General features: G+C 33.6%; 3 protein-coding genes and 1 long non-coding RNA gene across 5 annotated transcripts in view; 2 read left to right on the forward strand and 2 right to left on the reverse strand.

The window, feature by feature from the left end:
• Nucleotides 1-12442, reverse strand: part of LOC105832759 (serine/threonine-protein phosphatase 2A 56 kDa regulatory subunit gamma isoform) — a 37579-nt gene extending 25137 nt beyond the window's left edge. For both annotated transcript variants that reach the window (XM_036284144.1, XM_028194734.2), the window contains exons 1-2: nt 12235-12442; nt 11979-12041 (exon numbers count right to left, since the gene is read on the reverse strand). In XM_036284144.1, coding sequence (XP_036140037.1) covers nt 11979-12041; nt 12235-12237 — 66 coding nt within the window. In that variant the 5' untranslated portion in view covers nt 12238-12442. The remainder of the gene's footprint in view (nt 1-11978; nt 12042-12234) is intronic.
• Nucleotides 11355-14759, forward strand: LOC114255189. Its single transcript, XR_003626482.2, has 3 exons — nt 11355-12057; nt 14164-14328; nt 14545-14759. It is a non-coding gene; the product is annotated as an uncharacterized LOC114255189 (long non-coding RNA).
• Nucleotides 14760-14917: 158 nt separating this feature from the next.
• LOC105837044 (dynein light chain 1, axonemal) lies at nt 14918-16251 on the forward strand. Its single transcript, XM_028194520.2, is given in 3 exon segments — nt 14918-14926; nt 15338-15538; nt 15540-16251. Coding segments are annotated over 3 exon segments (669 nt in total). The 3' UTR covers nt 15999-16251.
• On the reverse strand, nt 16173-18245 carry LOC105837047 (zinc finger protein ZPR1). The gene is made up of 3 exons (XM_012681516.3): nt 18060-18245; nt 17231-17903; nt 16173-16855 (listed from the first exon to the last, which is right to left on the reverse strand). Exons 1-3 carry the CDS (start codon nt 18183-18185, stop codon nt 16320-16322), a joined length of 1335 nt encoding a protein of 444 aa, XP_012536970.1. The 5' UTR covers nt 18186-18245; the 3' UTR covers nt 16173-16319.
• Nucleotides 18246-18296: the final 51 nt, after the last annotated feature.

An 18296-nucleotide genomic window follows, 5' to 3' on the forward strand; every position in this document is an offset into this window, starting at 1 on the left:
GAATTACGTTAAAAGAAATAGATCTGTCGATATTCAAATAGCACTTGACGTGTAGCCTTAGAAGTTCAAGTTTTTCAGGCAAAATAATTGTTTAAAAAATGTTTTAATTAATTATATTACCGGAACTTTATAGAAACATATTGTACGCGTCCCGAACTATATGAGAATTACGTTAAAATAAATAGATCTGTCGATATTCAAATAGCACTTGACGTGTAGCCTTAGAAATTCAAGTTTTTCAAGCATAATAATTGTTTAAAAAATGTTCTAATTAATTATATCACCGGAACTTTATAGAAACATATTGTACGCGTCCCGAACTATATGAGAATTACGTTAAAATAATTAGATCTGTCGATATTCGATTAGCACTTGTCGTGTAGCCTTAGAAATTCAAGTTTTTCAAGCATAATAATTGTTTAAAAAATGTTCTAATTAATTATATCACCGGAACTTTATAGAAACATATTGTACGCGTCCCGAACTATATGAGAATTACGTTGAAATAATTAGATCTGTCGATATTCGATTAGCACTTGTCGTGTAGCCTTAGAAATTCAAGTTTTTCAAGCAAAATAATTGTTTAAAAAATGTTCTAATTAATTATATCACCGGAACTTTACAGAAACATATTGTACGCGTCCCGAACTATATGAGAATTACGTTCAAATAAATAGATCTGTCGATATTCGATTAGCACTTGTCGTGTAGCCTTAGAACTTCAAGTTTTTCAAGCAAAATAATTGTTTAAAAAATGTTCTAATTAATTATATCACCGGAACTTTACAGAAACATATTGTACGCGTCCCGAACTATATGAGAATTACGTTAAAATAAATAGATCTGTCGATATTCAAATAGCACTTGACGTGTAGCCTTAGAAATTCAAGTTTTTCAAGCATAATAATTGTTTAAAAAATGTTCTAATTAATTATATCACCGGAACTTTATAGAAACATATTGTACGCGTCCCGAACTATATGAGAATTACGTTGAAATAATTAGATCTGTCGATATTCGATTAGCACTTGTCGTGTAGCCTTAGAAATTCAAGTTTTTCAAGCAAAATAATTGTTTAAAAAATGTTCTAATTAATTATATCACCGGAACTTTACAGAAACATATTGTACGCGTCCCGAACTATATGAGAATTACGTTGAAATAATTAGATCTGTCGATATTCGATTAGCACTTGTCGTGTAGCCTTAGAAATTCAAGTTTTTCAAGCAAAATAATTGTTTAAAAAATGTTCTAATTAATTATATCACCGGAACTTTACAGAAACATATTGTACGCGTCCCGAACTATATGAGAATTACGTTTAAATAAATAGATCTGTCGATATTCGATTAGCACTTGTCGTGTAGCCTTAGAACTTCAAGTTTTTCAAGCAAGATAATTGTTTAAAAAATGTTCTAATTAATTATATCACCGGAACTTTACAGAAACATATTGTACGCGTCCCGAACTATATGAGAATTACGTTCAAATAAATAGATCTGTCGATATTCGATTAGCACTTGTCGTGTAGCCTTAGAACTTCAAGTTTTTCAAGCAAAATAATTGTTTAAAAAATGTTCTAATTAATTATATCACCGGAACTTTACAGAAACATATTGTACGCGTCCCGAACTATATGAGAATTACGTTAAAATAAATAGATCTGTCGATATTCAAATAGCACTTGACGTGTAGCCTTAGAAATTCAAGTTTTTCAAGCATAATAATTGTTTAAAAAATGTTCTAATTAATTATATCACCGGAACTTTATAGAAACATATTGTACGCGTCCCGAACTATATGAGAATTACGTTAAAATAAATAGATCTGTCGATATTCAAATAGCACTTGACGTGTAGCCTTAGAAATTCAAGTTTTTCAAGCATAATAATTGTTTAAAAAATGTTCTAATTAATTATATCACCGGAACTTTATAGAAACATATTGTACGCGTCCCGAACTATATGAGAATTACGTTGAAATAATTAGATCTGTCGATATTCGATTAGCACTTGTCGTGTAGCCTTAGAAATTCAAGTTTTTCAAGCAAAATAATTGTTTAAAAAATGTTCTAATTAATTATATCACCGGAACTTTACAGAAACATATTGTACGCGTCCCGAACTATATGAGAATTACGTTTAAATAAATAGATCTGTCGATATTCGATTAGCACTTGTCGTGTAGCCTTAGAACTTCAAGTTTTTCAAGCAAGATAATTGTTTAAAAAATGTTCTAATTAATTATATCACCGGAACTTTACAGAAACATATTGTACGCGTCCCGAACTATATGAGAATTACGTTCAAATAAATAGATCTGTCGATATTCGATTAGCACTTGTCGTGTAGCCTTAGAACTTCAAGTTTTTCAAGCAAAATAATTGTTTAAAAAATGTTCTAATTAATTATATCACCGGAACTTTACAGAAACATATTGTACGCGTCCCGAACTATATGAGAATTACGTTAAAATAAATAGATCTGTCGATATTCAAATAGCACTTGACGTGTAGCCTTAGAAATTCAAGTTTTTCAAGCATAATAATTGTTTAAAAAATGTTCTAATTAATTATATCACCGGAACTTTATAGAAACATATTGTACGCGTCCCGAACTATATGAGAATTACGTTGAAATAATTAGATCTGTCGATATTCGATTAGCACTTGTCGTGTAGCCTTAGAAATTCAAGTTTTTCAAGCAAAATAATTGTTTAAAAAATGTTCTAATTAATTATATCACCGGAACTTTACAGAAACATATTGTACGCGTCCCGAACTATATGAGAATTACGTTTAAATAAATAGATCTGTCGATATTCGATTAGCACTTGTCGTGTAGCCTTAGAACTTCAAGTTTTTCAAGCAAGATAATTGTTTAAAAAATGTTCTAATTAATTATATCACCGGAACTTTACAGAAACATATTGTACGCGTCCCGAACTATATGAGAATTACGTTAAAAGAAATAGATCTGTCGATATTCAAATAGCACTTGACGTGTAGCCTTAGAAGTTCAAGTTTTTCAGGCAAAATAATTGTTTAAAAAATGTTTTAATTAATTATATTACCGGAACTTTATAGAAACATATTGTACGCGTCCCGAACTATATGAGAATTACGTTAAAATAAATAGATCTGTCGATATTCAAATAGCACTTGACGTGTAGCCTTAGAAATTCAAGTTTTTCAAGCATAATAATTGTTTAAAAAATGTTCTAATTAATTATATCACCGGAACTTTATAGAAACATATTGTACGCGTCCCGAACTATATGAGAATTACGTTAAAATAATTAGATCTGTCGATATTCGATTAGCACTTGTCGTGTAGCCTTAGAAATTCAAGTTTTTCAAGCATAATAATTGTTTAAAAAATGTTCTAATTAATTATATCACCGGAACTTTATAGAAACATATTGTACGCGTCCCGAACTATATGAGAATTACGTTGAAATAATTAGATCTGTCGATATTCGATTAGCACTTGTCGTGTAGCCTTAGAAATTCAAGTTTTTCAAGCAAAATAATTGTTTAAAAAATGTTCTAATTAATTATATCACCGGAACTTTACAGAAACATATTGTACGCGTCCCGAACTATATGAGAATTACGTTCAAATAAATAGATCTGTCGATATTCGATTAGCACTTGTCGTGTAGCCTTAGAACTTCAAGTTTTTCAAGCAAAATAATTGTTTAAAAAATGTTCTAATTAATTATATCACCGGAACTTTACAGAAACATATTGTACGCGTCCCGAACTATATGAGAATTACGTTCAAATAAATAGATCTGTCGATATTCGATTAGCACTTGTCGTGTAGCCTTAGAACTTCAAGTTTTTCAAGCAAAATAATTGTTTAAAAAATGTTCTAATTAATTATATCACCGGAACTTTACAGAAACATATTGTACGCGTCCCGAACTATATGAGAATTACGTTAAAATAAATAGATCTGTCGATATTCAAATAGCACTTGACGTGTAGCCTTAGAAGTGCAAGTTTTTCAGGCAAAATAATTGTTTAAAAAATGTTTTAATTAATTATATTACCGGAACTCTTTAGAAATTTATTGTACGCGTCCGGAACTATATAAGAATTCCGTTAAAATAAATAGAACTGTCGATATTTGAACAGCATCTCACCTTTAGCCCTCAAAAGTCAAGTTTTTCGGACAAAATAATTGTTTAAAAAATGTTTTAATTAATTATATCACTGGAACTCTTTAGAAAATTATTGGACGCGTCCGGAACTATATGAAAACTGCGTTAAAATAAATAAATCTGTCGATATTCAATTAGCACTTCACGTCCAGCTTTCAAAATTCAAGTTTTCCGGGCAAAATAATTTTTAAAAAAATGTTTTTATTAATTACAACACCATAACTTTTTTAAAAACTATTGACACACGTTTAATCGGCATCGCGGAAAAGCGACAACAATACTTCGAGAGATGCGAGTATTGATGCCATGCCCTTTTTTAGAAAGGATTCTTACTTCTCCCCCCGCCCTTTCTCTCTTTCTCTCTCTCTCTCTTTCTCTTCCTCTCGTATATTTTTTATTTGGCTCTTTTTTCTTTTTCCCTGATTTCTTGTAATTATTTCAATCAGCTATCAAAAGTGACAGTTTGACAGCTGAAAATGACACGAAGTAGTTTGACAGCTGGAAATGACACGAAGTGAAGACAGTCACAACGCACTTAACAACTTTATAGCGAGACAGCCAATCAGCATCTCGGAAAAGCGGCAACAATAAATTCGATTCGATTTAACATCTCCTTTTTTAGATAGGAGGATTTTAAATGTTAAATTTTTTTGTTATTAACAAGAAATCGTCCTTTGCTTTTTTTTATGTGCCAACTTTCATTATGTAAAAAAATTAAAAATTCTGTAAAGCCAACCCAAAGATATTTTCTAATAAAAAATATTAGTGATTGGCTTTAGGACCCTTCAACGCGTGATTCGCGCAAGGAGTTAATTTTGCGATTGTTACAATTTTCTCAAATAATAAAATATCGAAAAAGATTTACCCACAAGGAGAAGATTAGAATTTTCTCTATCTCATGTGATTAAACTCGCGATTTAAAAAGGAAAAAGAAATTAATTGAACAGTTCTGTCTATTATAACACGTATTAATCAACGTACATTAATTTTCATTAACAGCATTCTCTCAGTTGTTGAAAATCCTCGAATAAAGAACAATAATTGTTAAAAATGTTTCGTTATAAATGTGCTGTTTCGTACTGTGTAGAGATTAACGTGCTAATAAAGATTACTGTCCGATATCGGGATATCGGACAACGTTATTAGCGCGTACTAATTCTTCTCGGTCTCGTTTATTCTACGGAATATTTACAGCATCGCTCTATCATTTCCTGGACATCGTGCTCGGTAATTTTCTGCAAATCGATTATCGCGATTCTTCGACACCTACACCACGACGGCCTATTCGCAATTTGTCACCGCGTTACGGTGACGCATGCTATAAATGCAACCGCCCCATTATTGCACGTCAATCTAACGAATAATCGCATTATACATAAGCGTCTATTATGTGTATATCGGTGGCGCGGAAGTCGATTGCGGTTTCACGGGAAGCATAAGCTTATGGTAGATCTTCGACGCTACAGTTATTCCGGCCGTGGCCTATTTTCGGAAACGATCGAGAAATTCCAAGGTGAAAATATGCTTTTACACGAGTAACCCACGCGGATCATCGCCCTTCCATCAGCCCTTAAGTGTATACCTATGTCGACACGCTTACGTATTTTATGAAATTATTCCCGGGCGTTTATTCAGCCGCCAAATCGGAAAAGTCACTTAAATTTCTTAGATCCTTTGAATGAAGCTCGAAATAATCGTAATAAAAAGTATAAAAATTTTTTATACTTAATACAGTATAGTAAAAATTATATGTGAGATTGACCTCTTTTCTCTTCGGGAATGACATTTAATTTATTTCCTCGATGATTATTTTCTCATCAAAATCTTAAAAGGGACACATTTTCACATTATTTGCTTCTTAAACATGACTCTAGAATCTCATGCTACTTCAAGCGTCCCCTTCTTTATGCGGTTTCGCTTTTCTGCATACATGTTGTGTCGATACTCTCCCTACAAAATCTCGTTACGCGTGGAAAAGGTACAGCTAATTTCGTGCACCTGGATCCTTCGGTAAATCGCCGAAAAAGTCGACGCGACACAGAAGTGCCTGGAATGCACCATCAGTATTGACTATTATTAGCGCGCTTTCTATTTGCACGTTGCTCAAAATAGAGGCGAGAGAAAAAGAGAGAAAGAAAGAAAGAAAGAAAGAGAGAGAGAGAGAGAGAGAGAGAGAGAGAGAGAGAGAGAGAGAGAGAGAGAGAGAGAGAGAGAGAGAGAGAGAGAGAGAGCCGTTCTCCGCCGCATACTGGTTTTATCGGGTAGGCGGGACAACCGACAAGATTTTTGCGTGATCTCATTAATGTTGCATACGCCGCGGGAAAGAATTTACCGGCACGATCCCCTGAAAATAAGCACAGCGCGACGGGAAGTCATCGCATGCTTTCGCCACGTCCGAAATTCCGATCGGCTCTCCCTAACAGTACGACGCGATATTTTAAAGCGCCAGAATTTTATCGTGCATAATATATCCACCTGTGATTCTGAGTAACTTCCGAGTTAAAAAAAAGTTTTAAGTGATCTGCGGTTAATGCCATTAGCATTAAAGACACCTTGTAATGACGCGAATAAAAGCTCACAATACTAAATTACATAATCACGTAGTTACTTTCCTTGTTGAAGTTTACGTTATTATCGCCGTCTACGTTTATATTTTACTTATTAATATTTTATTCATAACTACTTATATATTTTTTAAAAATTTATATTCATTGACGTTTTATTATTGCGCCGTGCTATATCGTTGCCGTTAATTTGGTCGCACGGACAATTTTGGTAAGGTTCGTCCTGGCCGTAAAATTGCCGCGTAAAAGCGCCAGTCAACGAAACACGGCAGTCGCGCGCGTGTACACACGTATCTCGGTCCAATATGTACGTATTAATATACAAGGTGTTTGTGCTAATGCGCGGCGCAAATTGCAACACTTCGAGCGAACGTACAAATGCGATTTCCACTCTAGCGCATCTCTCGCTGCCACGCCGTGCGCCGCGCCGGACTCCGTCTGTCGTGTGTAATTTTTCTGGCGACACTTATTTTTGAAATATGTCGCGTCATGTGCGCGACAATCGTCGGCGTATCTTGTCAGGTGTCTCGGCCAACGCTGGCAACAATGAAAAAAAAAGATATACGCGCGCGTATACTTATACGTACCGATAGCCAAACTCGCCGTTGGCAAAATCCCTCTCTCAAGAAGAACCAATACATGCGAGCCCTTAACTTCAATTTTTTCGGACACATCGGCCTGCGCGACGAATTGAAATGATTGAAAGTTCGACACGATCACGTGGAAAGCGAATACGGCGTCGGACGACGCGAGTATCCACGATGACTGTGTGTTCACGTGTGTACGTGTTAATATTTGGCATCGAATCAATGCGTGTTTCGTGCTATTGATGCCTGTGTATAATCATCGGCGGGGAAAGCAAAAGGGGGAAGAAACAGTCGGTAGATGATGTATATCGGGAGACGATTCTATAATTATATAAAATTTTTATGGAAATAAATTCGTCGGTTTCGTCGGAATTGGTTTATACCTATTTCTGTGATCGATCCGGTGACAAACGTTATATTATTTTGGCAAATAAATAATGACGTAAACGTCGTAAGTCAAATAACGTATCGTAAAAATAAAGCAAAAGAACGCGATTTGCTCAGGATCTTCATAGTCGACCGAACGAGCGAGGCGAAACAGCATATGTTAACAATACAAATAAACATTTACGTAATGCCACGTTATCATTACGTGCAAAATTAACATGCGATATCGATTCTATATCGATGAGATACGAAACTAAAATTAATGCACGATTGAAGGTAAAATTTAATGTTATTTAATGGAAATACAAATGAATTATGTGAAACAGTTTCTTTCAGAGCAATTTTCATGGAGAAAGAACATAATTTAATTAATTAAAAAATTTTATGATTTTGGATAAAGTCATTTATGTAACATATATAATAATTATTATTATTCTATCATTATTATGTAAGATAAATTTATTTAAAAATCTAGATGCTAATTTGTAAAGAAAACATTCAACGATTTAAAAATACAATTTTTACAGTATTAAGTTATAGTTTAAAAAATCATGTAAACATGTGCTATTGTTAAAAGATGATTTGATTATATTTAAATTTATACATACACATTTAAGATTGCACAAAATTAAGATTGCACTTTTCATAGCAGATAAAATGTTAAAATTTTGACATAAAATATTGTATATTACCGCGGTAAAAAAGTATAACTATTTCATTAATTAAATAAACTAATGTTTATTAAATTGCCATAAGAAAATAATTAATGCCTAATTGTTGTTGCCACCGTTTTTTATTGTACTATCTATTTGTATTAATATGCTTGTATGAGCGGGTGTACTTTTTGTAGTATTATATAGCGTTTTTATTTGTAATATTATACAACGAGTAGAGAGGAATAAAGTCACAACAATGTTACATGTTTTTTAAAAAATAAATTCAAAAAGTAGGTTAGTTTTTAGAATTAATCCCTATATCAATAATTTGTGAGTTTAATATTACTAAATTTTGTTATTAAATTATGAGCCAATTGTTCGTTTTTGGATAAATGTACTATGTAATAATAAATCATTTAATGGATAAAAAGTCTATGTCAACACACAGCATATAATGAATCCGTTTATCCATTAAATAATTTATCATATAATTTATTTGAAAATAAAACAACCAGCTCTGTATTCTAAAATTGAATCTTCGTTTATATTTAATTCATTAACATTTGCTTTCATTAATATATCCAAGTGCTCTTAAAGTGACTTTAATATAATTCCGTTTAATTTAATGGACGGGTAATTTATCAAAAAATATGTACAATATTTTATTAATTCAGGTAAAATAATTAATTTTTTGTAATTTAACACGTGAAGAAAAAAATTGAGAGAATTGAGATAAATAGATTTTATTAAAAAATTTGTTGTAAATTGACTGAAAATCACTAATTAAATTATTTTAGATCACGGATTATAAATTTTGTTGGTTAATATTAAATACTATAAAAATAGCAATTATTAGAGTTAGTAAATTATTATTGAAGTTTCATCTTTATGTTTAACATTTTAATTCAATTATTATTGTTGAAGTTTTCGAGATGTGAAAAATTCTCTCAACATTATCCATCTCCCATTTAGTTACCAATCCTAATAGAGTTAAAAACATTCATAATCAGATACACTCCACAAGAAAGCTACTTTTGATTAATTTGCCATTTCTTGGCAACTCCCGAGTAAAAAAACAGAAAAAGAAATAAGAAAAATAGATAAGAAAGATAGAAGAGAAAGAAAACAAGAAAGAATTAGTCGTGTATCTTCCTCTCTTTTCGCAGAATTTTGTTAAAATCGTCGTGGCCAATCTCTGATTATAGCGTCTCTAGTAGAGGTGGAGGATAGTCATTACCATTACCAATAGTTTGATGTCTAATTATTAATAATTATCGATTATTTTTCAATAGTTATAAAAAGTATTTATAAAACTTATATTTTATATTTATATTATATAACGTGTTTAAAAAATCGTTCAAGTTAATTATATATGAAAAATTAAACTTTCGTTGTCATTTTTTAAATTAAATTAATGTTTTTTCCCCCCAAATTTATCTATATTAAATGACATATGCATTATGCAAAATTTCAAACTTTGTTCAAAGCCACAAGAGTGGCTTTGCTGAAAGTTTAAAGGTTAAAAATGTAGAAGTTTGAATATAAATTTGTTTTAAGCAAATTAATAAAATTAAAAAGAACGTTTTTAAAGATGTAAATAATTATAATAAAAATTTGGGATTATATTTAAAAATAATTTAATAAAAGTATCACTGCAATGGTTCACTAACCATCTGAATCATTAAAATGAAGGAAGATTGAAAGAGGCACTGGCCTGTCTTCCTTCATTTCAATGATTTAAATAGTAAATAAGATGGTTGGATCCAAATGTTGGAACCAATCACATTTTGTGCTCTACCTTATTGAACAGTTATAAAAAAACACGTATTAAAATTCGTATTTATAAGTAGTGCCATAAAAAATAAAACAAACTATCGAAAACTATTGATAGTTGTAAAAATATTATCGATAATTTCCGATAATTATCTGTCGATAATAATCGATAGTGCATCGATAATTCTCCACCTTTGGTCTTGGTTGGTGTCACAGGTGCGCCATCTAGCTCGAAATTGTTTCAACACCCTGACACGTTAATTTTTTGTTATCTGACTGCTCGACTAATAATGTTCGCGGTTAGATCGCTTATTGAAGAATATCAATATAAGCAATAAATGCCTCGCAAACACAATACATTTCTAGCTTTGATAGCTGCTAAAAATATATTTACCGCTTGATGCTAAGACATTATGAAGAGAGTACAACGATAAAAATTCTATCGTTATTGAACAAAAAATATAGATAGAATTTATAATATACAAAGATGGATTTAACAAAGTATAGTCAGTCTCTCGCTAATTATTCTTTGACAAATATCAGGATCATTTCTCTTTTGCAATTTACTGTATTTAACCAAAGTAAAAGGAAATAATAAATTAATTCAGTACAGGATTAATTAATAATATTAAAAATCTAATACTTCTCATATATTCCACAATTTTTACTGTAAATATACGTTCATCTTTTTAAATTGTTATTTATATATTATCTAAAGAACTCTCAGTGAGAAACTTATCTCTTACATTTCCATTTTTATATAAATTTATCAATTACTTGATATCTTGGCTTTTTCATTTTTTCTAGCAATTTCTATTATTGCTTTGAATATAAGCATAATTTTATTTCTGGTTATAGTACTTCTCGTTATGGTACAACTGTGATATCTGAGAGAAAAATTTTACATAAAATTAGAAAAAAATGAACTATAAGGATGAACGCATTCTGCCTATTCTAATCAATGCATTATATTCTCATGAAAGAAGTTATATAATTAAGAAAAAAATATGTATATTAAGGCACCATACTTGTTGAGCCGTATATGATATTCAATACGTACGATTTCACATCTATTTTAATCTGAACGTTTTGCATGAATCATTTTATATTTATAAAGCGAAGGAAAATAAATTTCGAGGAATGCTCTTTCCCTCGCTTCCTGTATTCTGACCGTTGCATTCCAGACTCGTAACTTACGTTCCTTCGGATATTATCTACAACACAACACAGCATACTATTAATACTGGGTTATATAAATATTCTTTCACAATCAATAAGCCGTAGAAGCTACAAATCATATTAATACAAATTACATAAACAGCTTAGCTGTAGACCGTGATACACGCGCGTCGACGAGCCTCCGAGGCAAGAAAATATGCTATTATGCTGACAACATACAAAGTGTTACAAAGACAGCTTCGTCATAACGGGGAGCGCTTGGGGTACCTTCTTTCTCGCAACAGACCTGCTTTGTAACCACACGCCAGCTTTTCAAATCCATAAAAAGGTCATGTCAATCCAGACCACTTGAAGTGGCCGATGCATCGGCAGGTGCATCAGCACCGTGAGCGATGTGTTCGTATGGTAACCGAGCGGAGAAGAGGCAAGTGAGAGATGCAAGATGTCGGGTCGGCCATGCGGCCGACCTGTCACCGTCTCTCGGAGGCAAACGCCGGGACGGTGGAGCATCCAAACGAGCTGTGCACGAAGATCGCGCACGCGGACCGGCTCGTGGACAACCATGATAATCCGCGATGACAGGAGTGATTCCGCGGAGGGATGGAGGGAAGGCGAGAGAGAGAGAGAGAGAAAGCGAGAAAGAGAGAGGGACAATATAACCTCACCTCGTCAACGGCGTCGACGTCCTTGCCGTTCTTCGTCTTCTCCTTGCCGCTCTTCGCCGTCTCCTAGAACAGAAGCAAGGTGAGTTGGCCGGCAGTGCTGGTCGAGGATTCTCCCGGCGGTTTCGCACTCGCGGCTCGTTAACGCGCGAAGCAGATTGCGAAGGTAAAAGAGAAGGAGGAAGAGAGAAAGAGGAAAGAGCGAGCGTGACAGCGGGAGCGTCGGTGCGAACGAGAATAAGTGCGAAAGTGTTAATACCATTGCGCTCGTTCCGGGCGCGCGGCCGAGTGAGCAGCAGCAGCACGCGTCTTCGTCTTTGTCTTTGTCGTTGTTGCCGTTGTCGTCGTCGTCGTCGTCGTCGCGTAGTCGTCGGCGACGTACGCGTCGGCAAGAGTCGAGAACCGAGAACCGTACACGGGAGCTCCGATCGCGCAACGCGCGCGCGATTAATCCCGGTCGGTGGCGAGAAGAGCCGAACGCGGAGCCACGGAGCTAGCGCTAGAGGCAGAGACGCAAAGCAACGCAAAGTCTCGTGTGGAACAGAGAGGGCGGTATCGTACGCGCGCGCGTTCACGCGGGCGGCGCGAACGAGCGAGCGAGCCAGCAACTTGAAAACGGGATCGGGTCAAGAAACCGGAGTCACGCTACATCCTCTCGGACGATTGAGGAGATTCGCCGGCCGGAGTTGTTCCCCCCATCACTCTCTCTCTCTTTCCCTCTTTCGGTCTCGCTGATTAACTTCTTTCTATTCTTCCTCGCCTTAATATTATTACGTCTATTATGTTCCTCGCATAGCGGCACATAGCGGACTGGCTTTCTTTCTCTCTCTTTCCCTTTCTTTTCGTTTTACTACTGCCACATCATTGGATATGAATTACAGCAGAAAAAAATATATAATTATGATTGGTTTATATATTTGACGTGATTTAGATCCGATAGGAATTAACTAAAGACAAAAGCAAATGGCTGTACTTTCAAAAACGTCCAATCTCCAATTTAGTTTAAATTTTGTAAATAGTTTTTTTTAGAGAAAAAAACAAAAAGTATTTTTGACGACTTAAAAATTTTTTTTATGTCGATAAGTAGGAAATCTATAATATTTACCAATTATATATTTCATTTAAAGAGAAATTGGCAGTGTAAGAACCACCTTGCGTAGAAATCTAATAGAATAATATATTTAAATCCATTTTATTTCCACATTGTTCTGCGCCATGGAGATAGGATATGCTATAAATATTAATGCGGGGATGTAGATAAAGCCTTTCCCCGTGCACCCCGCTTACACGTTCTAATGCACCACATATGCTGATATGCGACTTTCCACACATCAATATTTGTGGCGGTATAAAGAAAAAAGTGAAAAGAATTGGACGAGATCCATATTATGTATATATTCTGGAAATCAACTTAAAAAATGGTAATTGTGCAAGAATTGAAATGATCTTTTCTACATCAATAATAAAAAATTAGAGATTTTCTACTGACCAACATTGAAAAAAATTTTTGAGTCGTCAAAAATCATTCTCACATATGTCTTTTTTCTCTAAAAGCAACCTATTTTCAAAATTTGAACTAGATTGAAGATTGAACGTTTTCGGAAGTATCAGCCGTTTTTTTGTCTGCTGGAGTATAAAGAAAAACTTCCCTTCCAAAAATATACTTCCATGGATACTCTTGTTTATATGTATCCGTAATGTTCTTTTCAATTAATTTAATTTTCATTAGAAAAAAGTCTGCTCGTCTGAGTTAAGTCATCCGCTGTTTTACAAACTGCGAGCCTCTTTGCCATTCGAATCTGGTCATATGGTAATTTGAACGGCAACAGTCCATAAACTGAAAGGGAGAAAAAACAGTTAAACTTCTTTTAAAAGAATTGTTTTCTATACGGTTTTTTTATGAATTAAAAGATGCAATTAATTATTCTTGAATCATTACTGAAATAATGAAATATGTGCACTTAGCTACTACAAGTTCGCCGAGTATAATAGCAGAGCTTATTTCATGGGCTATCAGCCTTGCCGTGTTTGTTTACAGACATGGTCTTATATGTATCTAGCTGTGTAGATATAATGCACGTTATAGAAATAGAAGGTAGACACACGGAACATCGTTAAAGCTTTCTCATCCTCACGTTCAGTGTATATCGGAATCGTATGTAAATCGCATGAGTTCATCAATTTGAAGCTGATGAGAAGACGTACGTACGTTTTGCATGGCGGAATATTGGCGAGTAATAGCAGAGAGGAACCTCTCTGATAATAGCAATTGGATTCACCGAGACCGGACGGTTCTCATAATTCTTTGTTTGGAAGATTTCCCAGGCGCTTAATTGTATCATACATAAAATCGGTACAAGAATATTTATTTAACCTTGCTTTGCATCTATTTAATTCAAAATATATTTTACTTTCTCATTAAAATTAAAAAAAATGTTTTTATTGGCATCTTTGATAATTTCATCTAATTAATGCATTTTATCTTTAAGTTGCTAATGTATATAATTAAATGGATATAATCTGATATTATAGAATTGTAAAATTGTAATAAATTTTGATTGTTTGGCAGGATAATTTCACGTTAGTTACTTTGACTGACACAAGTAAAGAAGAGGACGTGAACATAATGGCCTGGTTAATGAATAAGAGACTAGCGTTAATTGATATGATAAAACGATATTATGTACAATTATTAATAATTATATCATTATTAATAATAAATGTTACTATGTATTTCGAATTACATTACTTATAATATAATTCTAATGTAATTTCAAATCTAATATTTTTGAAATATTATTAATAATGTATACAATATATATTTATATACTTATTACTATATATATTTGTTTCTATAAAACTGAATTATAACTAATATATATTTATCTATATAATTATTTTACCATTACGTAATTGATTATGTAATGAAAAATTTGAACTTTATGCGTCTGGTGTGTTTGTTATTGTGGTTGTCATAGAAAAATAATACATGTTATAATAAAGAAACTGGATATGCAAAAGTATGCGTGTGAAATTATTTGATGATGATTCGTCAATACATTAATTATGCTTAGAAGACACAGCGATTCAATGAGCGCTCAGTAATTGTTTGTAATTGTGAAGTACACCTTTAGATTCAATCATAAATTTGAAAGACTATACTAATAACAACGAGTACTCATTCAGTCGTTGTCTACTACGTTTTAAACCGCAGCAATTAATTTTATTAAAAAGTTAGGATTAATTTGTACGATTGTTGCAGAGATTTAATCTTGAAGAAATTATGGTACCAGATTTTTTATATATTTAATTTTATTAAATAACTATATTTCTCCTTATAAGTAAAATTTAAAATTATATAGATTAAAGCGACAACGTGCAAAGAAGCCATTCAAAGATGGGAGGAAAAAACAGGACTGGTCGCGAGCGAACAAAAGGAGATAATTTTATCCTTTCAGTGGCCTCCAATCGAGAGAATGGATAACAGTTTAGCAGCGTTAATCAATGTCGAGTTCGTTTTCCTTTGACATATTAAAAATAACCATTTATTAAAATCCTATATAGATTAAATTATTTCTCTAAAATATTCCCAGAAAATTATCTTTATCGACAAATGTAATAGAAAAGATCAGCGGTATTAATTCTTTGAAATATCTGAGGATCTTATCTCTGAGCAGAAACAATATTAAAACGTTCTCGGGGTTAGAAGCAGTTGGGGATCATTTGGAGGAATTATGGATATCTTATAACTTGATTGAAAAGATCAAAGGTGTCAGTGCTCTCAAAACGCTCAAGGTCTTATATATGGGCAACAATTTGGTGAAAGATTGGGCGGAATTTAACCGACTGCAAGAAATACCTAATCTTCAAGAATTGTTATTCATTAACAATCCTCTATGCGAGAACATGGACGCGGAATCGTGGCGTGCGCAAGTCATAAGGCGGCTACCTATGTTGAGGAAACTTGACGCGATACCGATTGTGTATACTATACGTTCTCTAATATATTTTTTAAATTTATAGCTACGCTACTTTAAGTGAGTTACTTAACGAAAAATTTTCTCCCCTTTTCTAGACGCGCAAACGAAGATTAAACTATTAAAAGACTATTAAAACCAGATTATTTCAACGTCGGATTTGCGTATTAAAATATAAAATTTATATTCACAAGATAAGAGTATTTCAACAATACAATTGTTACGAAAACAACGATTTGTTATTTCAACAATAAAAGTGATACAAAAACAATGATCTAGAATGTTTTGTTAATTATAGCTATTTTTAGTTATTTTTACATATGATGACATTTGTGCAACAATGTTTGTTTCTCCATTATGGTGACACCTAATAATTTTCGACTTTTATGTCGTTAAGACCGAGCTCTTCGTTTTGCTCGAAGCTCCTGTCGTACTTTGTGATCTTTAATCTATCGTCAGGTCCGTTGTCAGAAAGACTTTGCACGTAGCTATTTCCAGCTGGATCATTCAAAACCAAGGTCACTTTTCTTTGACCATTCAAAATTTCCTCTAACTGTCCAATAAACCGATTCATCCTGTTCACGGTTTCCGAATCACCACTGTCACCAGTGAAAGCTGTAGAGGAAGACAACTGTTCTTTCATTGCCGATATAATTCCTTCGACGGTCGTGAATCGGCCACCCAAAATAGCTGGACCGACTTCCAGCTCCAGCTCAGGTATCTCCATGTTGCAAGTGTCAGATTTCAGCAGATCTCGACTGAAATCTTCTCTGCCTGTTACCGTCACTTCAATTTTAACTCCTTGAGATTCGATTCCACCGCCACTTTTCACCTCGTTAGTTCTGTGACCACAAGATTCACATAGTGTTGCCATTATAACAACCTCTTTAAAGTGTGGTATGTCTTAATATTTTATTAAGGAAAAAAATTCGTATGTAATATTTTTATAATTATATAAAAATATTTCTAATTACTATTTAGCAATAAATCATAAAATATTTATTTTAATAACATAATATATTAAATAGATAATTAAAAAATAGACTGATGAAAGCATAACCAATTAAAAGGTGAATAAAATCACACAACTAAATATCAGCACTCTGTTAGTTGTAATATATTAAGATTAATTTTTTATCCTAGTTTTGATGTGTTTTTAATATTTTACTTAAAAAAATATTGTTAATATTATAATAAAATTACAAATATTAACAATATTATAAATATTATTCAAAATTATTAAAAAATATAATCTGATTATGTGTAATTAAAGGATACTTGTCAGTTTCATATTAGTCTCGCAAGGACTGTTGCAATCTGGACAATTGGTAGGAAAGGACAAAACTTCGCCTTCAATTTGTTCCAAAGGATACTCTTCTGCCTGTACGGGTTTAAGCAAAACATCTTCATTGTCAGAATAAATCCCTAACATGTGATTCTGTTCTTCCGTTCGTTTGAAATATGTTATAGCGCACTGGCTATCTTTGATAGGTGCTTTTGGATTCTCCACATGTGTGTTTCCTGAAACATCCTGAAAGACAATAGTAAATGGTTCATCCAATATCTTCAATGCATGTAATTTACTGATAAACAGATCTATTTCAGCTGCGGTATCCGGGAATTCTTCTCGACGCCTAGACTGATCTTGCTCCAACGCGCTGATGCTCCTGTCGATTATCCCTTCCACAGTCGTAATCTCTCCCTTTTGGGACTGTGAAGGAATCTCGAAATCTAAGTGGGGTATGTGAACGCTGGTGTAATCAGATTTGACTACTTGGCGATTTAGATCCTGCGACGTTGCCACTCGCAGAGTTATCTTGATACCCTTATCCGCTATCTTCCCACCGCTCTGTATCTCGTTGTTCTGATAGCCACAGTGCTCGCACTCGAAGGACATGAGCACCACATCCTTGTAGTGTGGGATTTTCGTCAACAGCAATCGGGTAATCCCCTTGCAGGAATAAATCATACATATTTATATAACAATTTAATAAATTTATATATAAAACAAATAAATAAATGAATAAATGTAAAATAAATATTCAGAGAATGTGTATTTCTAATAGTGACCGTTTCTAGGTTTAATATTAACGTAAAGTTAGCTCACGTTCTTGCCGCACTCCATGCAAAGACTTTCGATCTCCGTAATCTCCGACTCCAAGTCGCTAATGGTTAGCTCGCAAAAAACCGGCTTGTTTTTCCCATTTTCCGTCAGTTTTTCGGCAGCTGCCATGTCTCACTTTGAGGTTATGTGTCGCAGCCATGCGACGGAGGATATCAGCTCGCAGCTGACGGTTGTCGCGTTATCGACCAGAGGTACTGCGAGAGTTCGATAATCGTTATT

The sequence above is a fragment of the Monomorium pharaonis genome, chromosome 3, assembly GCF_013373865.1.
Source record: "Monomorium pharaonis isolate MP-MQ-018 chromosome 3, ASM1337386v2, whole genome shotgun sequence".
Lineage (NCBI taxonomy): Eukaryota > Metazoa > Arthropoda > Insecta > Hymenoptera > Formicidae > Monomorium > Monomorium pharaonis.

Coding starts and splice junctions, on each gene's coding strand:
- LOC105837047 (XM_012681516.3), bottom strand. CDS start 18,185: ATGGCAGCTGCCGAAAAACTGACGGAAAATGGGAAAAACAAGCCGGTT. Junction 17,904..18,059: donor GCATGGAGTGCGGCAAGAAC/GTGAGCTAACTT, acceptor TATTCCTGCAAG/GGGATTACCCGATTGCTGTT. Junction 16,856..17,230: donor GACTAATATGAAACTGACAA/GTATCCTTTAAT, acceptor TAAAATATTAAG/ACATACCACACTTTAAAGAG.